Raw genomic sequence first — 26,893 nt, 5'->3', positions numbered from 1 at the left:
ACCAAAGCTTTATTCAATTGCAACAAGATTTCTTCACTCCTATACTCAAATCCTTTTGCAATAAAAGCCAACGCACCATTTGCCTTCCGAATTGCTTGCTGCACCATCCGATTTGATTTGTCACGTATTAGTATACTGCGAAAAGTATTGTTTCTTGCATGTTAAGAAGTTTAACAACACCAGGTTAAAGTCCAACAGGTTTATTTGGTAGCAAAAGCCACACAAGCTTTCGAGGCTCTGAGCCCCTTCTTCAGGTGAGTGGGAATTCTGTTCACAAACAGAACTTATAAGACACAGACTCAATTTACATGAATAATGGTTGGAATGCGAATACTTACAACTAATCCAGTCTTTAAGAAACAAAACAATGGGAGTGGAGAGAGCATCAAGACAGGCTAAAAAGATGTGTATTGTCTCCAGACAAGACAGCCAGTGAAACTCTGCAGGTCCACGCAACTGTGGGAGTTACAAATAGTGTGACATAAATTCTGATTCTAGGATCGCATGATAAAGACTCAGGAGGAAAAAAGCAGAAATATTTGTGAGAAATAGTGTGACATAAACCCAATATCCCGGTTGAGGCCGTCCTTGTGTGTGCGGAACCTGGCTATCAGTTTCTGCTCCGCGACTCTGCGCTGTCGTGTGCCGCGAAGGCCGCCTTGGAGAACGCTTACCCGAATATCAGAGGCCGAATGCCCGTGACCGCTGAAGTGCTCCCCAACAGGAAGAGAACAGTCTTGCCTGGTGATTGTCGAGCGGTGTTCATTCATCCGTTGTCGCAGCGTCTGCATAGTTTCCCCAATGTACCATGCCTTGGGACATCCTTTCTTGCAGCGTATCAGGTAGACAACGTTGGCCGAGTTGCAAGAGTATGTACCGTGTACCTGGTGGATGGTGTTCTCACGTGAGATGATGGCATCTGTGTCGATGATCCGGCACGTCTTGCAGAGGTTGCTGTGGCAGGGTTGTGTGGTGTCTTGGTCACTGTTCTCCTGAAGGCTGGGTAGTTTGCTGCGGACAATGGTCTGTTTGAGGTTGTGCGGTTGTTTGAAGGCAAGAAGTGGGGGTGTGGGGATGGCCTTGGCGAGATGTTCGTCTTCATCAATGACATGTTGAAGGCTCCGGAGGAGATGCCGTAGCTTCTCCGCTCCGGGGAAGTACTGGACAACGAAGGGTACTCTGTCCACTGTGTCCCGTGTTTGTCTTCTGAGGAGGTCGGTGCGGTTTTTCGCTGTGGCGCGTCGGAACTGTTGATCAATGAGTCTAGCGCCATATCCTGTTCTTATGAGGGCATCTTTCAGCGTCTGGAGGTGTCTGTTGCGATCCTCCTCATCCGAGCAGATCCTGTGTATACGGAGGGCTTGTCCGTAGGGGATGGCTTCTTTAACGTGTTTAGGGTGGAAGCTGGAGAAGTGGAGCATTGTGAGGTTATCCGTGGGCTTGCGGTACAGTGAGGTGCTGAGGTGACCGTCCTTAATGGAGATGCGCGTGTCCAAGAATGCAACCGATTCCGGAGAGTAGTCTATGGTGAGCCTGATGGTGGGATGGAACTTGTTGATGTCATCATAGAGTTGTTTCAGTGATTGTTCACCATGAGTCCAAAGGAAGAAAATGTCATCGATGTATCTAGTGTATAGCACCGGTTGAAGGTCCCGTGCGGTGAAGAAGTCTTGTTCGAACCTGTGCATGAAGATGTTGGCATATTGAGGTGCAAATTTGGTCCCCATGGCTGTTCCGTGTGTCTGGATGAAGAACTGGTTGTTGAAGGTGAAGATATTGTGGTCCAGGATGAAGCGGATGAGATGTAAAATTGCATCTGGAAACTGGCAGTTGTTGGCGCTGAGCACTGAGGCCGTTGCAGCAATGCCATCGTCATGGGGGATGCTGGTGTAGAGTGCTGAGACATCCATTGTGACGAGGAGCGCTCCTGGTTCAACTGCTCCATGTGTGCCGAGTTTCTGTAGGAAGTCCGTCGTGTCGCGACAAAAGCTGGGGGTTCTTTGTACAATGGGTTTCAGGATGCCCTCGACATAGCCGGAGAGGTTCTCGCACAGGGTCCCATTGCCCGATACGATGGGACGGCCGGGTGTGTTTGCCTTGTGTATCTTCGGGAGGCAGTAGAGATCTCCAACGCGGGGAGTACGTGGGATGAGAGCACGGAGGGTGTTCTGAAGGTCCGGATCAAAGGTCTTGATCAGAGTGTTGAGTTGACGGGTGTGTTCTTTGGTCGGATCTGCAGGTAACTGTCTGTAGTGTTCCTCGTTGTTGAGTTGTCGGTACACTTCTTTGCAGTAATCCGTTCTGTTCAGTATGATGATGGCCCCTCCTTTGTCTGCTGGTTTGATGACAATGTTGCGGTTGGTCTTGAGAGCGTGGATGGCGTTACGTTGTGCTTGGGTGATGTTCGGGGCTGTCTTGTGAGTGCGGCTGATGAATTTGGCTGTCTTGTCTGGAGACAATACACATCTTTTTAGCCTGTCTTGATGCTCTCTCCACTCCCATTGTTTTGTTTCTTAAAGACTGGATTAGTTGTAAGTATTCGCATTCCAACCATTATTCATGTAAATTGAGTCTGTGTCTTATAAGTTCTGTTTGTGAACAGAATTCCCACTCACCTGAAGAAGGGGCTCAGAGCCTCGAAAGCTTGTGTGGCTTTTGCTACCAAATAGGGCCTCTGGCTCTGATCTTCAGGTCGTCGTTGGCCTCTGGTATAGTACCAGAAGATTGGAGGTTAGCGAATGTTGTCCCATTGTTTAAGAAGGGGAACAGAGACTTCCCCGGGAATTATAGACCGGTGAGTCTCACTTCTGTTGTCGGCAAGATGTTGGAAAAAATTATAAGGGATAGGATTTATAGTTATTTGGAGAGTAATGAATTGATAGGTGATAGTCAGCATGGTTTTGTGGCAGGTAGGTCGTGCCTTACTAACCTTATTGAGTTTTTTGAGAAAGTGACCAAGGAGGTGGATGGGGGCAAGGCAGTGGACGTGGTATATATGGATTTTAGTAAGGCGTTTGATAAGGTTCACCATGGTAGGCTTCTGCAGAAAATGCAGATGTATGGGATTGGGGGTGATCTAGGAAATTGGATCAGGAATTGGCTAGCGGATAGGAAACAGAGGGTGGTGGTTGATAGTAAATATTCATCATGGAGTGCGGTTACAAGTGGTGTACCTCAGGGATCTGTTTTGGGGCCACTGCTGTTTGTAATATTTATTAATGATCTGGATGAGGGTATAGTTGGGTGGATTAGCAAATTTGCTGATGACACCAAAGTCGGTGGTGTGGTAGACAGTGAGGAAGGGTGTCGTAGTTTGCAGGAAGACTTAGACAGGTTGCAAAGTTGGGCCGAGAGGTGGCGGATGGAGTTTAATGCGGAGAAGTGTGAGGTAATTCACTTTGGTAGGAATAACAGATGTGTTGAGTATAGGGCTAACGGGAGGACTTTGAATAGTGTGGAGGAGCAGAGGGATCTAGGTGTATGTGTGCATAGATCCCTGAAAGTTGGGAATCAAGTAGATAAGGTTGTTAAGAAGGCATATGGTGTCTTGGCGTTTATTGGTAGGGGGGATTGAATTTAGGAGTCGTAGCGTTATGTTGCAACTGTACACAACTCTGGTGCGGCCGCACTTGGAGTACTGTGTGCAGTTCTGGTCCCCACATTACAGGAAGGATGTGGAGGCTTTGGAGAGGGTGCAGAGGAGGTTTACCAGGATGTTGCCTGGTATGGAGGGGAGATCCTATGAGGAGAGGCTGAGGGATTTGGGATTGTTTTCGCTGGAAAGGCGGCGGCTAAGAGGGGATCTTATTGAAACATATAAGATGATTAGAGGTTTAGATAGGGTGGATAGTGATAGCCTTTTTCCTCTGATGGAGAAATCCAGCACGAGGGGGCATGGCTTTAAATTGAGGGGGGGTAGTTATAGAACCGATGTCAGGGGTAGGTTCTTTACCCAGAGGGTGGTGAGGGATTGGAATGCCCTGCCAGCATCAGTAGTAAATGCGCCTAGTTTGGGGGCGTTTAAGAGATCCGTAGATAGGTTCATGGACGAAAAGAAATTGGTTTAGGTTGGAGGGTCACAGTTTTTTTTTTACTGGTCGGTGCAACATCGTGGGCCGAAGGGCCTGTTCTGCGCTGTAATGTTCTATGTTCTATGTTCTAAATAAACCTGTTGGACTTTAACCTGGTGTTGTTAAACTTCTTACTGTGTTTACCCCAGTCCAACGCCGGCATCTCCACATCTTGCATGTTATACAGACAAAGCATACCATTCGTAGAGAAGGAAACGAGAGCGTGCAGAATGTAGTGTTACAGTCATTGCTAGGGTGTAGAGAAAGATCAACTTAATATGAGGTAGGTCCATTCAAAAGTCTGATGGCAGCAGGGAAGAAGCTGTTCTCGAGAACATCTGGTTCACCAATGGCCTTTAGGGAAGGAAATCTGCTGTCCATACCTCATCTGGCCTACATGTGATGCCCATGTCCCATGAATGAATTAAAAAAACCTTATGAGCAAGAGCACCCAGATTCCTTTGGGCATTCAACACTTCTCAATCTCTCCTCATTTGAGAAATATTCTGTAATTCTATTTTTCCTACAAAGTGGATAACTTAACATTTTTCTACATTACATTCCATCTGCCATGTTCTTGCCCACTCACCTGGCCTGTCCAAGTCCCACTGAAGTCTCGTCACATCCTCCTCATTACTCACATGCACATCTAATTCTGAATCATTAGCAAATTTGGAAATATTACATTTGCTCCCCCCATTCAAATCACTGATATAGATTGTGAAAGCTGGGGCCCAAGCACTAATCCTTGCAGTACCTCACTAGTCACAGCCTGCGAATCATAAGACCATAAGACATAGGAGCAGAATAAGGCCACTCGGCCCATTGAGTTTGCTCCACCATTCAATCATGGCTGTTATTTTTCCCATTCTCCTGCCTTTTCCTCATAACCCCTGATCCCTTATTAATCAAGAACCTATCTTTCTCTGTCTTAAATACACTCAATGACCTGGCCTCCACCGCCTTCTGTGGCAAAGTGTTCCACAGATTCGCCGCTCTGGCTGAAGAAATTCCTCCTCGGAGTATAATCCATTTATCCCTGCTCCTTTTTCTGTCCGTTAATCAATTCTCAATGCCAGTATATTATCCCCAATCCATGTGCTCTAATTTTGTTTACAAACTGCCTGTGTGGAAACTTACTGCGAAAGCCTTCTGAAAATCCAAATACACTACCTCCATTAGTTTTCTGTTATCTATTATGTTAGTTACATCCTCAAAAAACTCCCAACATGTTTGTCAAATATGAATTCCCTTTCACAGTAGATGTTAACAATGCCTAATCATACCATTAATTTCTAAGTGCCCAGTTATCACATCCTTTTCCTAGCATTTTCTCCACTACGGATTGTTGTGGTGGGAGATTTTAATTTCCCCTATATTGACTGGGACTCACTTAGTGCTAGAGGCGTGGATGGGGCAGAGTTTGTAAGGAGCATCCAGGAGGGCTTCCTGAAACAGTACGTAGATAGTCCAACTAGGGAAGGGGCCATACTGGACCTGGTATTGGGGAATGAGCCCGGTCAGGTGGTCCATGTTTCAGTAGGGCAACAGTTCGGGAACAGTGACCACAATTCAGTAAGCTTTAAGGTACTGATGGATAAAGATAAGTGTAGTCCTCAAGTTAAGGTGCTAAATTGGGGGATGGCTAATCACAACAATATTAGGCAGGAACTGAAGAATGTAGATTGGGGGCAGATGTTTGAGGGCAAATCAATATCTGGCATGTCGGAGGCTTTCAAGTGCAAGTTGATAGGGATTCAGGACTGGCACATTCCTGTAAGGATAAAGGATAAGTATGGCAAGTTTTGGGAACCTTGGATAACAAGAGATATTGTGAGCCTAGTCAAAGAGAAAAAGGAAGCATTTGTCAAAGCTAAGAGGCTGGGAACACCTGAAGCAAGTGTGGAACACAACTAGAAAGAAACTTAAGCAAGGAGGGCCGAAGGGCCTGTTTCCTGTGCTGAACTGTTCTTTGTTCAAGGAGTAAGAAGGGCTAAAAAGGGTTATGAAAAAGCAGGATTAAGGAAAATCCCAAGGACTTTTATACATATATAAAGAGAAAGAGGGTAGCCCCAGGGAGAGGGTTGGCCCACTCAAGGAAAAGGGAGGGAATCTATGCATGGAGCCAGAGGAAATGGGCGAGGTATTAAATGAGTACTTTGCGTCAGTATTCACCAAAGAGAAGGACTTGGTGGATGAGTCTGGGAAAGGATGTGTAGATAGTTTGAGTCATGTTGAGGTCAAAAAGGTGGTGGTATTGGGGTTCTTGAGAAACATTAAGGTAGACAAGTCCCCAGGGCCTGATGGGATATACCCCAGAATACTGAGAGAAGCAAGGGAGGAAATTGCTGGGGCCTTGAGAGAAATCTGTGCGTCCTCACTGGCTATCGGGGAGGTCCCAGAGGATTGGAGACTAGCCAATATTGTTCCTTTGTTTAAGAAGGGTAGCAAGAATAATCCAGGTAATTACAGGCTGGTGAACCTTACATCAGTGGAAGGGAAATTATTGGAGAGGATTCTTCGAGACAGGATTTATTCCCACTTGGAAATAAGTGGACGTATTAGTGAGAGGCAATATGGTTTTGTGAAAGGGAGGTCGTGTCTCACTAACTTGATCGAGTTTTTCAAGGAAGTGACGAAGATGATTGATGAGGGTAGGGCAGTGGATGTCGTCTACATGGACTTCAGTAAGGCCTTTGGCAAGGTCCCTCATGGCAGACTGGTGCAGAAGGTGAAGTCGCATGGGATCAGAGGTGAGCTGGCAAGGTGGATACAAAACTGGCTCGGTCAAAGAAGACAAGAGGATAGCAGTGGAAGGGTGCATTTCTGAATGGAGGGCTGTGACAAGTGGTGTTCCTCAGGGATCAGTGCTGGGACCTTTGCTGTTTATAATATAAATGATTTGGAGGAAAATGCAACTGGATTGATTAGTAAGTTTGCAGACAACACAAAGGTTGGTGGATTTGCAGATAGCAATGAGGACCATCAGAGGATACAGCAGGACATAGATCAGTTGGAGACTTGGGCGGAGAGATGGCAGATGGAGTTTAATCCGGACAAATGTGAGGTAATGCATTTTGGAAGGTCTAATACAGATAGGAAATATACAGTAAATGGCAGAACCCTTAAGAGTATTGATAGGCAAAGGGATCTGGTGTACAGGTACACAGGTCACTGAAAGTGGCAACGCAGGTGGAGAAAGTAGTCAAGAAAGCATACGGCATGCTTGCCTTCATTGGCGGGGTATTGAGTTTAAAAATTGGCAAGTCATTTTGCAGCTTTATAGAACCTTAGTTAGGCCGCACTTGGAATATAGTGTTCAATTCTGGTCGCCACACTGCCAGAAGGATGTGGAGGCTTTGGAGAGGGTACAGAAAAGATTTAGCAGGATGTTGCCTGGTATGGAGGGCATTAGGTATGAGGAGAGGTTGGAGAAACTTGGTTTGTTCTCACTGGAGCGACGGATGTGGAGGGGGAGACCTGATAGAAGTCTACAAGATTATGAGAGGCATGGACAGAGTGGATAGTCAGAAGCTTTTTCCCAGGGTGGAAGAGAAAATTACTAGGGGGCATAGGTTTGAGATGCAAGGGGCAAGGTTTAAAGGAGATGTACGAGGCAGATTTTTTACACATAGTGGGTGCCTGGAACTCGTTGCTGGGGGAGGTATGGAAGCGGATACGGTAGTGACTTTTAAGGGGCGTCGTTGACAAGTACATGAATAGGATGGGAATAGAAGGATATGGTCCCCTGAAGGGTAGGAGGTTTTAGTTAAGTCGGGCAGCATGGTCGGTGCAGGCTTGGAGGGCAGAAGGGCCTGTTCCTGTGCTATAATTTTCTTTGTTCTTTGATATTAGGCTAACATAGAAAACAGAAACATAGAAGATAGGAGCAGGATGAGGCCACTTAGCCCTACAAGCCTGCTCCGCCATTCATCACAATCATGGCTGATCATCCAACTCAATAGCCTAGTCCTCCTTTCTCTGCATAACCTTTGATCCCATTTGCCCCAAGTGCTATATCTAGCCGCCTCTTGAATAACAGGTCTGTAGCTTCCTATTTTCTTCCTCCCTCCTTCCTGAAACAGTGGGGTTACATTTGATACTTTACAATCTGCTGGGACCGTTCCAGGGTCTAAAGAATTTTAGAAGATGACCACCAATTCATCCACTATCTCAGCAGATATCTCTTTCTACAATCTGGGATGAAGATCACCCGGTCCAGGAATTTAAATCAACTTTCAGCCCTATTAATTTCTCCATTACTACTTTTTTTTTTACTAATTTCTTTCAGTTCCTCATTCTCAATAGCCACTTGGTTCTCCAGTATTTCCAAGAGGCTTTTGTATCTTCCTCCATGAAGACAGACACAAATTATTTCAGTTTTTCTGCCATTTCCATGTCCCTACTGGTAATGGACTCATTTGCCTTGCTAATCTTTTCTTCTTTACATACCGATTGAAGCTTTTAAAGTCTGTTTTTACGTTTCTCGCTAGCTTACTTTCATACTCTATTTTTTTTAAAAATCGATTTCTTGGTGGTCCTTTGCTGAATTCTAAAATGTTCACAAGCTTTATAGGCTTACTGCTTTTTTGGCAACTTTATAAGCCTCTTCCTTCGATCTAATACAATCTTTCACTTCTCCGTTGGCCAGGATTACCTTTCCTGTTGAGTTTCTCTGTGCTTCCAAGGGATGTATATTTGTTGTAAACAATGCATTAATTGTTTAAATGCTAAACATTACCTGTTTACTGCCATACTGCCATGTAGATTTGCAATCTACCATAGCCAATTTGCCCACATACCTCAGTCTTCTTTGATTAGATTTAAGACTCCACATGATGAACTACATCATTTCCAAACGTAATGTAAAACTCTATTAAATTTTGGTCATAGAGTCAGAGGTTTATAGCATGGAAACAGGTCCTTTGGCCCAACTTTCCATGCCTCCTTTTTTTAAAACCACTAAGCTAGTCCCAATTGCCCACGTTTGGCCCATATCCCTCTATACCCATCTTACCCACGTAACTGTCTAAATGCTTTTTAAAAGATAAAATTGTACCCACCTCTACTACTGCCTCTGGCATCTCATTCCAGACACTCACCACCCTCTGAAAAAATTGCCCCTCTGGACCCTTTCGTATCCCTGCCCCCCTCACCTTAAACCTATGCCGTCTAGTTTTAGACTCCCCTACCTTTGGGCAAAGATGTTGACCATCTTACTGATCAATGCCGCTCATTATTTTATAGACCTCTATAAGATCATCCCGAAGTTTCCTACGCTCCAGGGAAAAAAAGTCCCACTCTATCCAGCCTCTCCTTACAACTCAATCAAGTCCCGGTAGCATTCTAGTAAATCTTTTCTGCACCCTTTCTAGTTTGATATCCTTTCTATAATGTGACCAGAACTGTACACAGTATTCCAAGTGTGGCCTTAGCAAAGTCTTGTACAACTTCAACCAGACTCCCCAACTCCTGTATTCATTGTTCTGACCAATGAAACCAAGCATGCCGAATGCCTTCTTCACCACCTTGTCCACCTGTGACTCCACTTTCAAGGAGCTACGAACCTGTAGCCCTAGGTTTTTTTGTTCTATAACTCTTCCCAACACCCTACCATTAACTGAGGAAATCCTGCCCTGGTTCGATCTACCAAAATGCATCACCTTGCATTTATCCGAATTAAACTCCATCTGCCATTCATCGGCCCACTGGCCCAATTGATCAAGATCCAGTTGCAATCCTAGATAACTTTCTTCACTGTCCACTATGCCACCAATCCTGGTGTCATCTGCAAACTTACTAGCTATGCCTCCTAAATTCTCATCCAAATCATTAATATAAATGACAAATAATAGTGGACCCAGCACCGATCCCTGAGGCACACCGCTGGTCACAGGCCTCCAGTTTGAAAAACAACCCTCTATAACCACCCTCTGTCTTCTACCATCAAGTCAGTTTTGTATCCATTTGGCTACCTCACCCTGGATACCGTGATATTTAACCTTATGCAACAACCTACCATGCGGTACTTGTCAAACGCCTTGCTGAAGTCCTTGTAGACAACATCAACTGCACTGCCATCATCTACCTTCTTGGTTACCCCTTCAAAAATCGCAATCAAATTTGAGACACATGATTTTCCACTCACAAAGCCATGTTGACTGTCCCTAATCAGTCCTTGCCTCTCTAAATGGCTGTAGATCCTGTCTCAGAATACCTTCTAACAATTTACCCAGTACAGATGTTAGGCTCACCGGCCTGTAGTTCCCAGGCTTTTCCCTGCAGCCCTTAAACAAAGGCACAACATTTGCCACCCCCCAATCTTCAGGCACCTCAATCGTGGCTGCCAACAATTCAAATATCTCTACCAGAGAACCCACAATTTCCTCCCTAGCCTCCCACAACGTCCTGGGATACACTTCATCGGGTCCCAGGGATTTATCTACCTTGTTGCGCTTTAATGATGATGCACCCCTTCTCTGTAAATATGTACACTCAAGACATCACTATTTATTTCCCCAAGTTCCCTAACATCCATACCTTTCTCAACAATAAATACCGATGAGAAATATTCATTTAGGATCTCATCCATCTCTTGTGGATCCGCACATAGATGAGCTTCCCTCGAGGTCCCAGGTCCTCTGCCCTCGAGGCTCCTTTACAACAAGATTATTAATTAGCCCTTTCTCAATGCACAATCTATAATAGCCTGATCTCCAACTGGTTCCTCGACATACTGCTAATTAGATTTACCCAGTTTAGAAGCAGAATGAAGTTCCCCATGATTACTGTATTAACCCTCCTGATTCATACCATGCTGAACATTACCACCACTGTTGTTGGTTGAGAAACAACTAATAATATTTGCTGCTCCTTGCTATTTCGTAGTTCCATGCAAACTGATTTGACATCTTGATCCTCCAAAAGATTGTCTTACATTCATGTACTGATCTCAACCTTTCTTACCAAATTCCTTTCTGTCAATCCTTCCTAAATATCGAATACCCTTAAACATTCAGTCCCCAGTCTGCAACCATACCTCTATAATGGTAATTAGATCATACTGTTTACTTCCATTTAGCTTTTTGCGAATGTTGTGTGCATTCAGATAGAGTGCTTTTAATTGTATTAGTTCTGTAACCTCAAGCCTCATCTGCTGGCGCACTCAAGTTCCCATCCTGCAACAGTGAGTTTATCAATTCCCTTATTGCTACCTTGCTGTCTTCGCTTCAATTTATGACATCTTCCCCCATCCTACTCACAGCTCACCCTCTGATTTCAGCTTCACACCTTTTATTCTCTCTATGGACTGCCATTAGCAACCTTTCCCCTTGTTTCTGTGGCTATGACTCCTCTTTCATTCCCTCACCATGCAGTATAAATATCTCCCACTTTCTATGACTTTTTGCTTTGGAACAAAGGGTCATCTGGACTTGAAGCATCAGTTCTTTTCTCTCCTTAGAGATGCTGCCAGACCTGCTGAGATTTTCCAGCATTTTCTCTTTTGGCTTCAGATTCCAGCATCCGCAGTAATTTGCTTTTCTCCCCCCCACCCTACTATTTAGTTCAAAGCCCTCTTTACCACGTAGTTATATGACTCACCAGAACACTGATCCCAGCATGGTTCAGATGAAGACTGTCCAAATGGTACAGCTTCCCTCGTACTGATGCTAGTGCCCCATGAATCAAAACCCATTTCTCCCACACCAATCTGTGAGCCACACATTTAACTCACTTTACTCTAATTTTCTAGTGGCTCAGGTAATAACCTTTGAGGCTCTAATTTTTAATTTAGCCCCTAGCTGCTAAAGGCTCCCCCAGCAGAATCTCTTAGTAATCTTACCTAGGCCGGTGACCAGGTGGACCATGGCAACTGGATTATTCCCCTCCCACTGCAAGTTCTCTCCAGCCCAGAGCAGATAACCCAAACTCTGGTTTCAGTTAGCTAACACACCCATCTGGACTCTCACTCTTGGCCGCAGGGAACTATGTCTATCCCACTGACTAAACTGTTTGCTACTACCGCTACTTTGCTATTGACTCTTTCTGCTTGAAGGATCACACTGGTGTGGTCAGTTCGCTCATCCAGCCAGCAGCCCCTACTTTTGTCCATACAGGCTGCAAAAACCTCAAACGTTTGGGCAACTGCAAAGGCTTCTCTACTTCTGCCTTCTCAATCCTCTTATCTGCTTCATTCACAGTCAGACCCTCCTGTCCCTGACCACGAAACAAATCGGACAACTCTGTCTGTGGGGAGGAGACTGCCTCCTGCAATAAAGTGTGTACATAATTTTCCCCCTCCCTGATGTGTCTGCAGCTCAGCCTCCAGCTCAATGAGTCTGAGCTGAAGTTCCTGCAGCTGCAGACACTCACTGCAGATGTGTTTGCCTAGATCACATAGGCGTCCACAAACTCTCACTCTGCAGTCAGCATACATCTGCTCTACCACCTATATAGGATTTAATTATTTTACTGATTACATTTTAATTAATATCTCTAGTCCAGCCTGTGCTTATATTATTTCAATAAATGTTGTACTTACACTGGCTAAAATTCCCCAGTTAAGATAAATAGGAAATACTCACCAATCTAATCAGCTTTACTACTGTTGATAAAACTTCTAAATTATCCAAGTTTTGAAAGATAAATAAGAACAACGCTCACCAATGAACTACCTGTTTTCCTGTGAGACACCTGGTGTTGTGAGACTTCTTCCTGTGAGATCACATTGATTTGTTTCAGAATGCAGTCAGTCCGACCGCTCGTTTGGGTGCTGACAACAGTCTCCGAGTCCTCCTCTCTCCTGTTCTTTCAGGTGCTGCTGCCCATCTCTGGGTTCTCCACTCTTTCATTCTTTTAGGTGCTGCTGTCCGTCTTCAGGTCATCCTCTACACTGCTCTTTTAGGTGCTGTGGCCTGTCTCTGATGTTCCTCGCTCCCATTCTTTATGTTCATCTTGCATTCATCTGGCAGGGTAACACTTCAGAGGAAATGCGTGAACAAGATGTAGGCTACACTATAAGAAACTTGTTACTCTTGACAACAGAATCCCGAATAAGTGGTTTAGAAAGGGTTCTCTCCATAAGCCTCTCAACTCAAGCAGGACATATTAACGTCATGAGTATCTATGCTACAACACAGTGCTCCACTACAGAGGTGAAAAACCAGTTCTATGATAAGCTTGCCATTGTTATCAGAAAAAACTCCAAGTCAGAACATCTTTACCTACCAGAGCAATGCAACACAGGAGGGAGTGGTCCATGAGGCATGGCTTTATTGCCTTGGATTTTATGGCTTGGGAAAGATAAATGAGAACAGAGACTACATGCTTTATTTCTTCCCTTGAGCTTTCTTATTTCCCTCAAGCTTTGTGTAACCAACACTTTCTTTCAGAACAAATGATGCCACAAGGTGTCCTGATGGCATCTAAGATCAGGGCATTGATACCAGCTGAATATAATCATCACCAGGAATGTGCTTTGAACAGTATTCTCAACACACACAGCTATGTTTGTTCTGATTGTGGTGCAGGAATAAATTAAATTACTATTTACTAAACAGCATGACTATCGGTCACAGAGGTTATAAGAGCATTACTACTGGAGTCACAGGGAATAAGTATTGGTCAGAGAGAAAGCAACAGAATGACTATTGGTGGTAGAGCAAGCAGGTGAGGAATGTCCTGATCAGAAAGACTGCAGAAGGGGTCACGTGATGCAAGTGCAGGAGTGGCTTCATTTTCATGAACTCTGGCACCAATGTACTCCTTTTATTTATCCTGATGCACAACCCATAATTATCTAATCCTGGAGTGTACACTCTGTGCTCTGTTCCTGGAAGATCCTGGTTAAGTTGGGCTGATGGGGAGCCATGTAAAATCAAGAAAATCCTCGTTTGATCAAGGCAGTCAGAAACAGCTGGGGCGGTACCTTGTTTACAGTAGCGGTGTAGCTGGTGAGCGGGTCCATGCTCTGGCAATGTTGTGGGTAATGAGATGATGGCATCCATTGTAGGTTAAGTTGTGGATGATGGTCTCAGATCTCTGGCACAAATCATTGGTGCTCATTTTGATGAGCTGCAAGGTACCCTAAAGAAAATGGATGAAGCGGAGGAAAGAACCCTGTCAGTCAAGGGGGCAGTTGATTTGGAGAGATGACGCTGGAGAAGGAATGTCCGTGCATCTGATCTTCTTGGGGGGGGGGGCTGAATTTGACAACTGGCTGCCAAGCTTCCATAACCTCAGTTTGAAGGCTAGGCGTTTCAAGTTCAAAGAAATATATTGTATCTAGTCTTTATGATGAGATTGGTTTATAGGCCCCGATTACTAGTGTCACGTTGTTGTGACCTCCGTGTTCGACAAGAGAGCCTAGAGGCAGTAGTTGGACCTCGCCACCTGCCATGGTCTGGGTTTCTTTCTACCGGGGCTTCTGAGTGATGATACAACAGAGGCACAGAGGCTTCGGTGAAACTACGGATGGATCCTTGAGGTTGCTTGACAATCCTGCTAAGTCGTTGGCCTTTTTAGGTTCTGTGAGTGGCTATGCTATCCTGCAGTTTGTTGTTAATCCTGACTACTCCAGACTACAGTAGTGACTTTTAAGCGGCATCTTGACAAGTACATGAATAGGATGGGAATAGAGGGATATGGTCCCCGGAAGGATAGGGGGTTTTAGTTAAGTCAGGCAGCATGGTCGGTGCAGGCTTGGAGGGCCGAAGGGCCTGTTCCTCTGCTGTAATTTTCTTTGTTTTCCCCTTGTGATTATACTCCTGACTTTGTGATGCTGTCGTTTATCCTGACAAGGGTGTTTAACATGTGTGCATGGAGGCATATGTTGCCTGTTGTTCTTTGAAAGCCAGGGATATCCACTTATTCATAATGGAATTCATCCACTGGTATGCTCTGGTGGTGGAAGAAGGGAGACCTTAGTTTAAGATGTGTTACCATTTGCATTTAATCTTAGTCTTTCCATGTGGCACTGGGAGAGTGGGGTGGGTACGGCGATCTGCCCACCCTGCTTCTGGCCGTGTCTCAAATCCATACACCTGTAATACAAATCCATTACAGGTTTGTAATACGGAGATATTTTCTTTGCTTGTGGGCTGATAATGGGTCTCCTTTGTTCCACTGGGGAGCATGCTAGGTTGGTTGTTTGGCATCAGGGTTGTGCTATATTCATCCTTTTTTTGTATTGTAATCCTGGCATTTATAATGGAGGCTTATATTATATGGCATCCTTTATCACAACAGAGTGGTTGGCTAGAGGTGGTAGGTATGACCTCATAGTGGGTGAGGAAAATTTCCTTTAAAATTAATGCTGTCCATTTTTCTTTTATTTTGTAGTTAGTTTGGGGTTAAAGAATCTTTGTTGGTCTCCTGTGAAGGTATCCTGGAAAAGACTGGGTTTTATTGTCGTTGATGCCTCTGGCATAACTGGAATTGGGGGAAATTTATACTGGTGCACATCCAGACCTAGTCAGGAAGTCCTCATTTCGCTAGCCTTTTCTGGGTTGGTGTTCTATATTTATCTTGGCTGTGCGAGTTGTGACAGTGGCTACTTGGTAGTTTCGCTCCTGGAATGTACAGTGAGCACATCATCCTCTTGAGAGGAGGAGATTCTTGTCCTTCCCCGAGATATCCTGACTGTGGATGTCTGGACGACTCCTCATCCTGTTGGTAGGGTTTCCCTGATGGGGAGAAAATGGGTGGAATTCTGTTGATGGCAGGGACTGAATAGTGTATTAGGTGTGACTGGAGATAGGGGTAGTTTGTTTTGTTTGAAGCCCAGGAGGTGGTACGAATATTCCTCGCCTGTCAGCCTTCCTTTTAACTGTGTTGTTGTTCTATGTTTACATTGGCTGGTTAGGTCAGAACAGTAGCTACTTTGAGTATCTGTTCCTGGACCCAGCAGAGAACATTCTAGATGAGGGAGTAGGCTGTACTCCCCCGAGTGGTCTCCTATTACGGACTTCTGGGGAGGGGTAGTATCTTGTTGTTTGCGGGGCCTGTGAACCCAGACACTTGGGCTCCACGGTATCTGAGTTTCTCCCGAGAGATTATGTGGCCATGTTATTGATATCCTGCATGTTGGAGCATACACTGTCAAATCATGTCTTTATGGTCTTGTTGTGGTGTTCCTCTCTCTGAGGTTTCCTTTCATTATCTGGGTCGGCAGAGTGCTGATTTAGGCTCCAATTTATTATATTTGATCCCATGGGATTTTCCTCATCCTGTGGGGAGGAGAAGGTTTGTATCTTTCCCCGAGATATCCCATCTGTGGGTGTCTTGACAATTCTTCTTCCAGCTAGTGGGGTTTCCTTGGTGGGGAAATAGATTAAATTTTCCAGCTGATGGTGAGGCTTGAGTGACACATCCGGTGTGGTTGGAGATGAATGGGGCTTATTTTATGGTGAGAGAGAGTACTTGGCTTATTGGCTCTTACTTTTCTTAGGTTGTGTAGGCAAAGGTAGCAGATGTTTTGAAAATTCATACTTACAAGGTATGGAGATTACGGTCACGATTCTCCCAAATTGGGACAAAGTGCCCATGCCAGCAGGAAAACAGGAGGGATTCCCGCTGGCAGGATTGGTAAGGTGGAATCCACCCACTTGATGGGTGCAAATTCATGCATCCCAAGAAACCTACCAGCCAGGGTTTAACTTCCTTTTTTGCAGACCATTTATTCCTTCTGAAGAAATGACAGTTGTCAATCAGGTTTAGGGTCTATGTAAACATTGCAGTGAGGAACAATGGAGGTACTTGAAATACATTCAAGCGTGAAGGGAAATGAAAATAAATACAGATAACTGGAGGCTGAGTAGAAATCCATTAAACTGTCAACGGAAGCTTATGTCAAAGCACGGCACTTTGAAATTGGCTGCGATTAAAGGTTTTGAATTCAATAGAGAGTTTCAAAGGTTTCATTTGCTTGGAAGGTTCAGAGACTTCAAAGCAAACCTCTGAATACAAAGTGATCTGGCCACTTCAAAATTTTCACAGCTGACAGGCAAGAGTGAAGATGTTAATCACAAGGCTGCAGGAAATCACCACATCAGCAGTGATCTTCAGGTCTTCCAATGCTAGAAGCGGCAATCCAGCCACAAGGCTTCCATCCCGGAGGAGAGTGGCAAGGTCAACCTGTTGCCTGCAGCCTGAACCCACCCAACCCCCAGGATCCTTGAAGGGTCTTGGCAGCGAGAGAGGCCACTGGACATATGCCCTTGACCCTTCTCAGGGTCCAGGGTGTCAGTACCAGGGGGCAGTGCACCGTTGGCATTGCCAAGGTATATGGCCTGAAGGTGGGCCTGAGTAGAGGGGATCAGGCACCCTCATGGCTAATTGGTGTGGGGGTGACCCGTTATCTGAATGGTAGCTGTGAACGGGGAAAAGAGAGAGGAGGAGGAGGCCTCTTTTTGCTGAGGGATTAGTGGTGCGCCCCTGGTTCTACAGGGTGCAGTACTCCAGGTCCATTAAAAACCAAAGCCAACGAATACATTACTCACTGGAGAGGCAGGTGAATGGCAGAGGGCTGGTGAATGGGTCGTCAAACTTGCTAATTGTATTAAAATTATCAGGTTTGCATAATTATCGGGTTGCCACCCATTATGTGCGGGGATCAAAATCGGGGCCAGCAAGGAGCATTGTAATGCATTTGGCACCGGGTGCCAAAACTGTTTTTTGCCTGACACCCTAGTCTCCAGGCCATCGTGATTCTCGCCAGCAGCTAGCAGGCCCAGAGAATCCCTTCTATATCATAGGTCTCCCTACTGGAAGGTATCCTGTTATTCGTGGGGCTGCGTCTTGGGTTTGGGGTTGTATCCTGATGTTACCCTCTTTCTGTGGTGCCCATTCACTATTTGGAGGTTTTGGGCTCTGATTGGTTTATTTCCCTCCATAGGGGTTCTCTTATGCTATGTAGCTCGGTCCTCGTTACCCACTGGGTGAGGGTGTGCACCATTGAGCTATGCGCTCATGGCATTATCCTTTTATCCTCCAATCTGCGTAATATCTTTTCATTATCCATACGGAAAGAGGCACTGATTGCAACAATGATTATAATGCATTGTAATTGATTATTGATATGCCAAATTATTTGTAATGATATTTGGTGGTCTTTTCTGTATATGTAGCAAAATGATTACGCAGTACTGTATAAATTCTGGAGGGTCAGTTGCGTTGAGTAAAAATAGGGAAAATCTTGAATAAAACCATTTTTAAAAAAGATTGCAGAAGAATGATTATTAGTCAGAGAATTTTGCTTGACGGCGATGACTTGTTAGAGAGACTGCAAGGAGATAAAGATTGGTCAAAGTGCATGCAGGAAACTACTATAATTTTGGTTGATTTAGTCTGAGTTTAGAAAATACTCAAATATAGTCGATAGGCATTTTCAGAATCTCCAGCAGGAGTCCATTTCTCATCGGCTAATACAAGGACGAACACTGGAATCAGACATTACTGAAGAACTTTTTGTAACTTAAACCGACAAATAAATTTTTGTATTAAGAAATGTGTTTTTGGTGTTGTAATTTTATCCAAAAAATGGCTTAACAGTAGACAAGTCAATAAAATTTTCAGCTGTTTTCAAGTTGTGCCAAAGTGGAGAGAACCAGAGTACAATACCTGAATCCCTCAGGCGTAGGGATGATAAGATGTGGATTTGGTGGGTCACTATGGCATCGAGGTACTTTGATAGGACGAGGGCTATTTCGATGAATTCCTGAAGGTACATAATGAAGTTAATGCAAGTTCAGATGCTTATTGGAATTACATCTGTGATATCATTAGGGATAATATTCAGGAAACATAAAAACATTTCTAAACAGAACGAATACTGGTGTGAAGCTATAAGCATTAATGCTACAAATTGAATACCAAGCACCATGGCAACAAATGGAGCGAGTTCTTCCAAATGCTACACACTATTGATGGTACATCAATACAAAATGAATACAAAACAACATCTTATAAAATTAAGCAGCAAGTTATGATCTGGGGTGCAATGCCTAAAAAGAGTGGTGGAAACAGATTCAGTGGTAACTTTTAAAACAGAAATTGCGAATTCCCACTCAGGCCCTACTCTGTGCCCTATCCACATAAACCTGCGCAATTACCATGGCTAATTCACCTTCACATCTTTAGATACTAAGGGACAATTTCGCATGGCCAATCCACCTAACCTGCAACTCTTAATTGTGGGAGGAAACCACAGCATCTGTAGGAAACCCACGCTGACATGAGGAGAACGTGCAAATTCCACACAGACAGTCATCCAAGGCTGGAATCGAACCCAGGCCCCCAGTGCTGTGAGGCAACAATGCTAACCACTGTGACACGGAGTCACCCTAGGAATACTTGCACGATTGTATGATCTTATAACCTCTACAATTTGTTCTAAATTTAATCTTGTTGCATCCTAAATCCTGCTTCCAACTGTTTTTTTTACTAGTTTAGTTGATAATTGACATAAAAAATAAACTAGGCTTTTATAGATGGTGTTTAAAACCCCAGGTTTTATTATACTTTTATTATAAAAAAGCATGGTCGGGTTTACCAGGACAATTAATAAAAATAATTAATCAAGACTACAGGTGCAGAAACTCTTTAGGATCATTTTTTTTAATAAAGGCTTTGAATAATTTGGCATATTTTCAGGTATGCTACCTGAACTGACAATTCTAAGTAGTAGAGGTACATGTAAAAAGACACAGATTAAGAAAAGTGACAAGTGTTATCAGCACCATTTTTACTGCCAACATCCATTATTGCAACCTAGCAACAAGCAATACACATTTTTCTCTCTCTCTCCCGCTCTGAAGAGTCATACGGATTTGAAACATTAACTTGGTTTCTCTTTCCATAGATACTGCCAGACCTGCTGAGTTTATCCAGCATTTTCTGTTTTTGTAACAAGGAATACATTGAGCTTGCATGCAGTCCACTTGAATGTGTATGGATACCCAGCTAAGGAATGGGTACAATCAAGGGTAATCTGCTTGAGACCTCTAGCAGAGACTCGCAATATATTCTATCCCAAAGTACAAATGTGCCAGGAGTTTGTCAACACAACAACTGATTAAAAGAGAAGTGAGAGTGGAGAGGTCAAAATGGGCATTGTTGGCATAGAATGGCAATATTTAATAATGTGTATTAAAAATGCTAAAATTAGAAAATGTTGGAAATATTCGGCAGGTTGAGTAGCATCCGTGCAGAGAGAAACAAAGATAGCAGATGTTTTGATGAAAGGTCATTGATCTGAAACATTGCTTCTCCCTCCTCAGATGCAACATGATGTGAGTAGGTTCAGCATTTAGTTTCGATTTCAGATTTCTAGAGTCCACAGTATTATGTTTTGAACTAGTCTGAAAACATAAAATAAAATTATTTGTATTAATTATACAACACTGAACACAAACCTGTCACAGGGCTATGAGGCTTTCCTATCACATGGCCGATGCACTCATTCATTAGAGACTGCAAACTCTGCAAAATGTAAAGGATACACTTCAACACTAGAGCTCAACCAATAGTTAAGAATTCTGTCAGCTCACTCACCAAGATTTAAATCAATAGTAAAGTATTACAACCCAATGAACATTCTGTAAAACATCAGACTGTACACCATGAAAATCAAAGCTGACAGAGATTTTACTGGTGCGTTTCCCAGAAAATAACAGCCTATGTCAATACGTAACATACACTAAGTTATGGTAATGTGAACTCTGAACTAAATGTTATTGGTTTGGAATCTAAAACTGTTTAAAGGAGTACACAATGAAAGGAAGGGTATCAAATATATTATTCCTACTTTTACGGTTGGAAAATAAACGATTAGCGTAGTTGTATGGTTTATATTTTAATTCATGAGAAGCAGTACATCATCCATCTTTCAGATGAGGCCTTCCACTACTCATAAAAGATGCCACAGCACTATTCTGAAGAACAGTAAAGGAGTTATCCCATGCAATATATGATCATATTACTTTAAAAAAAACTCTGGTGATTTAACTTATTGTTTGTGCTCTATACAAATTGACTGCCACGTTTCCTATGTCAGAACAGCGATGGCTTTAAACGTATATAAGGGGTGTAAAACATTTTAGAACGTTCAGAATGCAGCACCGTACAGCTTTGGCAGGAATTAGCAGGCGCTCCTGTAGAAGTTTGTATGAGATTAAAAGCAGAGAAGAACCATCAGCTGGGATAATAGCATATGCCCCTCATTATGACAGGTTTGCATCATGGTTAAACACAGTGGTGATCTAAAAATGATCAGTAATATGGACTGCGTAGTTAAGGCAACAGCACTTGAACAAAAAAAACGTTAATGTTCAGCTTAAGAAACTAGCATGACTCATTTACAAATTCAGTGGCCATTTACTGAAGTGTTCCTACCTGATTTACTGACAAACATCCAAACATGATCACCAGGTGACACTGTATAGACCACAAAAGATGGTGCGATGATTTTAACAAAGTAGAAAAAGGCAATTTACCACAAAGTCATCTTCTGGAAGAGCCGAAATAAATCCTGGTTCAATGGCCTGAAGGAAATCAAAGCCTTGGGTTGCCCACCTGCAAACGGATCATAATATTAGAAGGATAGTACTGATCTGGGAGGAAGACAAATTGAAAATATATTCTAATAAAAGTACATATCTAACCTGGGTCTTGTTCCCCTCCCACTTTCACATTTTGTAAGCACGTAGGTCATCCATTTTCTAGCAAAGCTTATAAATTTGTCCCCCATCTTCTGTCTGAATTCTCCAGACATCAGACGTACAACTTCTTTGTGATACTGAAAAGACAAAAGCAATTTTAAAACATTTATAGATGCAAAATGTGTGTTTTTTTAAACTCCAGCTTTTAACAAAATAATATTTAACAACAAAGGAAGCTGAAGGATATAACAATCAAAAAACATAGCTTTTCAGTAAGTAAAGGCTTGACAAGATTAACAAGTTACAGTGACAAAGGGATTTTTATGGAAATTGGCTGTTCTATGACTAAGGTTCAAAGTCAACTGATGGGAAAGGGAAAACTGAGGCAGCTGAAGTTCAAATGAGTGAGAAAAATGAGTTTTGATTCATGAGCACAATGTGTCACCAGCACCAGTCCTATTCAGCTGTACCATTTAGTCTTTACCTGAATCAGGGTGGGACCAGTTACCTGGTGAAACTTGCAGCTCGGGTTCTAGAGAGGGCTTTAAACTAAGCAATGATGTTGGGGAATGGAAAGTTCAAGAAAAAGGGCAAGGCAAAATAATCACAAATGTAAATAAAGGTAATTACAAGGGTATGAAAACAGAGTTAGCTGAAGTAGACTGGGAAAATAGGTTAAAAAAATGTGCACCACAACATTACCATTTTAAGGAGATATTTCATAACTCTTAACAAAGATATATTTCATTAAGAAGGAAAGACTTTGCGAAAAGATGAACCATTTGTGGCTAAGTCAGTGAGTTAAGGATGGTATTGAATTGAAAGAAAAGGAGTACAATATTGTGTAGATCAGTGGTAGGCCAAAGGATTAGGAAATTTTCAAAACCAGCAAAGGATAACTGAAAAAAAAGGTACAAGGGTATACGAGTGAACTAGCAAAAAATATAAAACAGACAGTAAAAGTTTGTACAGTACATGAAAGGACTAAAGTAAGCATTGGTCCTTTAGAGGCTGATACCAGGGAATAAATTATGGGAAACAAGGAAATAGAAGAGGCTTTGAACAAGTAGTTTGTATCTGCCTTCTACTCTGAAGATGAAAAAGCATCCCAAGAATAGTAGACAATTAAAAGGCAAAGAGGAGGAAGAATCTTAAAACAATCCATCACCAAGAGAAAACATACAGGGGAAACTTGTATGGGACTAAAGGCTGACAAATCCCCCAAACCTGTTGACCTGCACCTAGGATCTTAGAAGTGCTCCAGAAATAGTGAGGGCGATTCTCCCAAAAGTGCTGAACTGGCAGGAAAACTGTTCTAGATCGCGACAGTTCTGACAGTTCAGCTTCTCACTTGAATCTCCGCACTCTGTGCACTGAAGAGGTCCCAGTCGTGAATCTCATTAAAAACCCAGGCGGACGGGGCCTATTCCCACCAGAGTCTGACAGTTCTGGAACTCTGTGCATGTGCAATGGCCCCAAACTGTCAAAAGCCCGATCGCTGGCCAGCCCGGGACCCCCGCAGTCCGTGTGTCCCCCCGCCCCCCCCCCCCCCGGCCAGAGCGCCCAGACGCAGCAATGGCGATCCCCCCTCACCCCAGCAGGCCACCCCCCGGGGTCAGACCCCCTGGAGGCAACACCACCATCCCCCCGCCCGCATCACTGCCCTCTCTCCATCCCAGGCTGATCCCAATGCAGAGTGGCAGTGGGACCCCCACTGCCCCTTGGGCACTGCCAGGGGGCACCACCCCCCACTGCCCAACCTCCTGGGGGGGCCCCCATTGCGCCCCCCCCCCCCCCCCCCCTCGTCCCGGCGGGGTATCCCGGTAGTTCCCCAAACGTGGGGAGCAAGTCTGAACCCTGCTGGAATGAAGTACTCCTGGCAGGGTGGGAGATTCGATCGGGACCGGAAAGATTCTGATAATTAGCAAATCTACATATTTAAAATAGATTCTAAAAACATTTAAATTACTTAACTGCCTTCCCACCGGTTTCCAGTGTGGTCTGACCGGTGACTGGTCTAGGAGATGCGCATGCGTTCCCCGCGCATGCGCAAATCCCTGCTCAAGGCCGCAGACGTGCGTCTCCTGGCCGGACCCAACAGAAAGGTGGCGGGCGCAGATGGGAGAATCGCAGCCAGTGCGTGCATTGGTTGCAATCTTCCAAAATTCTCAGACTCTGGAAAGGACCCAGCAATTTGGAAAACTGCAAAAGTAACACCTCTATTCAAGAAAGGAAGGGGTCAGAAGGCAGGAAATTATAGGCCGGTTAGCTTAACATCTGTCATGATGAAAGTGACAGAATCCATTGTTTAGTAGCAGGACATTTAGAAAATCAAAATACAATCAGAGTCAACATTGTTTATGAATGGCAAATCATGTTTGACAAATTTATTAGTGTGCTTTTAGGATGTAACAAACAAACCATTAGATATTGCATTTGGATTTCCAAAAGGCACTTAAATAAGGTGCCACATAAAAGATCACTGCACAAGATAAGAGCTCAGTGTTGGGCATACTATATTAGCATAAACAGAGATTGGCTAACTAACAGAAAATCAGGATTAATGGATTATTTTCAGGTTGGCAAACTAACTAGTAGAGTGCCAAACCAATCAATGCTAGGGCCTTAGCTATTTACGATCTATAATCATGACTTGGATGAAGGAGAATTTGCTGTTGAAAGATAGATTGGAAAGGAAACTGAGGTGCACACAACCATTCTATATATCTTCGCAGATTTTCAAGTGATTGGGCAAACATTTGGCAGATGCCAGTATATAAAGTGGGAAAATATGAGGTTGTTCACTTTGATACAAAGAACAGAGAAGCAGAATATTATGCAAATTGACAGACTGCAAAAATGTTACAGAAGGATCTGGGTGTCCTTGCACATGAATCACAAATTAGCATGCAGAAACAGCAATTGAGAATCCAAATGGGACATTGGCCTTCATTGCAAGAGGATGAAGTAGCGAAGTCTTGCTACAACTAAACAAGGCTTTGGTGCGACCACACCTAGAGTACTATATATAGTTTTGGTCTCTTTACTTGAGGGCATACTTACATTGGAAGCATTTCAGAGAAGGTTTACTTGATTAATTCCTAGGATGGAGGGGTTTTGTTGCGAGGAAAGGTTGAGCATTGAAACCTATGATGATTCTGAGTGAATATGACGGTAGATGTTAAGAAGATGGTTCCCTTATGGGAAACTAAAGGACAGTTTCAAAATGAGGGGAGGGAGGGAGGGGGGAAGTTCTTCCATTTCAGATGGGAATAAGGACAAATTTCTTCCCTCCGATGGTCATTAGTCTTTGGAATTTTCTTCCCCCAGAGAGATATGTGGGGACTGGGTCCATTTTACATGTTCACGGCTGTGTTCGACATATTGGCCTACTCCTGCTCCTATTTCTTATGATCCAATAAAGCAAATTGGAATGTGTTCTTAATGCAGGGACTAGGAGCTGTGGGAATTGCAAAGGGATTTGGTTGTTCTTGTTCTACTAAGCTACTGCAAAAGGTAATCAAAAAGGCCAATGGAATGTTGGCCTTTATTTCAAGGGGGCTGGTTTACAAAGGGAGGAAGTGAGGATTCAGTTGTACAGAGTCTTGGTCAGACCATATCTGGAGTACTACATTCAGATCTGGCCATCACATCTCAGGAAGTACATACTGGCTTTGGAAGAAATGTGCAGCATATTCACTCAAAAGATATGATTTATTAAAGGACAGGTTGGATAAATATGGCTTATATTTTCAAGAGTTTAATCATGATAACATAAATGATAAAGGAATGCAACAGCGAAGACACAATGAAACTAAGGGGAATCCAAAACAAGAAGGCATTATCTTAAAATTACAACCAAGCCATTCAGAAGTGAAACCAGGGTAGCGAAAATCTGGAACTTTCTCCCCAAGAGGCTACAAACACGGTTAAGTGCAATTTTCAAGAATGAAATTGATCAATTTTTGTTAGGTAAATGTATCAATGAATAAGAAGCAAAAGCATCTACAGAGTTGAGGTGCAGCTCTAACCGAATGATTCAGGACTGAATGACCTCTTTCCATTCCTACTTTTCTTTTTAATGGTCATAATGAGTCTCCATGAAGTGCATCTGTGAAGGTTCTAGTGGTTATTTACATGGCACAACTCAGACAAAAACTGATAAATTAATTCTCATATTGTGGTGTAGTGGGGCTCTACCTTTACTGAGTACCCAAATTTAAAAAATATGCTTCATTCTTCAGAATAGAAAGCAAAAAATATATACACGCCAAATATTCTAATCTCACTTGTTTTAAATTGACACCTTTGATAATGGCAAAGAAAAGCAGCACCAAAACTAAAGAGGCATTTTGTGCAACATAACTTAACAAATGGAATTTCGAAAACAACCTCAAACATCTATGCTATACAGCATTTGCTTGATCGCTAACAGTTTGGCAGGTTCAAATCCAAGATTGCTTGTAACTTGAAGCTGTCTAACTCAGTATAACGAATGCATGTTGCTTTATGAAATTTCAGTCACTTCTTAATTAAATTGAGCCACAGCCAGTAATCATGAAGCAATATTGATGGCAACAGTTGGAGCGCAGTGAACAGGGAGAAGGTATATAATCCTAGCTGAGGTGGTGTTGATTAATTTGTAAAAGTAAATATTTTTAAAATATGCAATTTAATGACAAACAAAATTCTAAAAACCACCATATGGATCATTTTTAACGTATAAAATTACTAATCATTTTATAGAACAGCTGCAAGTGATTTTAAATAGTTTAAACCCCAATTAGTTCATTTTAAGGGATCTTGATAGAATAGGTTTTTATTTAAAAAAAGATCAAATGCATTAGAAACATTACCTCAAAACCAAAGTTATAGCTTTGAATCATGGTTTCCCTGTAGTATTGCTGTAAAGTTGCACATTCAGATTCATCCATTTCAGCTTCGAACTCGGAATTAAACATCTTGTCAATCCTATCAATCGCACTACTAATCTTATTGCACAGAAATAAGGCTTCTTGCTGAAATTTAAATTGAAAATCATTAAATTATCATGCTTTAGGTGTTGGACTTTTTTTCAAGTTAATATTTCCATCCAGCACTCAAGGACATTCAAACAAAATAAACAAAACAAACATATCTTATTACAGTTGAAGTATATATCCTGCA

General features: G+C 43.1%; 1 protein-coding gene across 3 annotated transcripts in view; it reads right to left on the bottom strand.

Annotated features, from left to right (window-relative positions):
* map3k4 (mitogen-activated protein kinase kinase kinase 4) overlaps nucleotides 1–26,893 on the bottom strand; it is a 189,350-nt gene that overhangs the window by 55,627 nt on the left and 106,830 nt on the right. For all 3 annotated transcript variants that reach the window (XM_078230123.1, XM_078230124.1, XM_078230125.1), the window contains 5 exons: nucleotides 26,584–26,745; nucleotides 21,731–21,864; nucleotides 21,563–21,641; nucleotides 20,483–20,549; nucleotides 18,690–18,786 (listed from right to left, as the gene is read on the bottom strand). In XM_078230123.1, the coding sequence (XP_078086249.1) occupies nucleotides 18,690–18,786; nucleotides 20,483–20,549; nucleotides 21,563–21,641; nucleotides 21,731–21,864; nucleotides 26,584–26,745 (539 nt within the window). The remainder of the gene's footprint in view (nucleotides 1–18,689; nucleotides 18,787–20,482; nucleotides 20,550–21,562; nucleotides 21,642–21,730; nucleotides 21,865–26,583; nucleotides 26,746–26,893) is intronic.

The sequence above is a fragment of the Mustelus asterias genome, chromosome 15, assembly GCF_964213995.1.
Source record: "Mustelus asterias chromosome 15, sMusAst1.hap1.1, whole genome shotgun sequence".
Lineage (NCBI taxonomy): Eukaryota > Metazoa > Chordata > Chondrichthyes > Carcharhiniformes > Triakidae > Mustelus > Mustelus asterias.
This window is presented reverse-complemented; position numbering and strand designations above follow the sequence as displayed.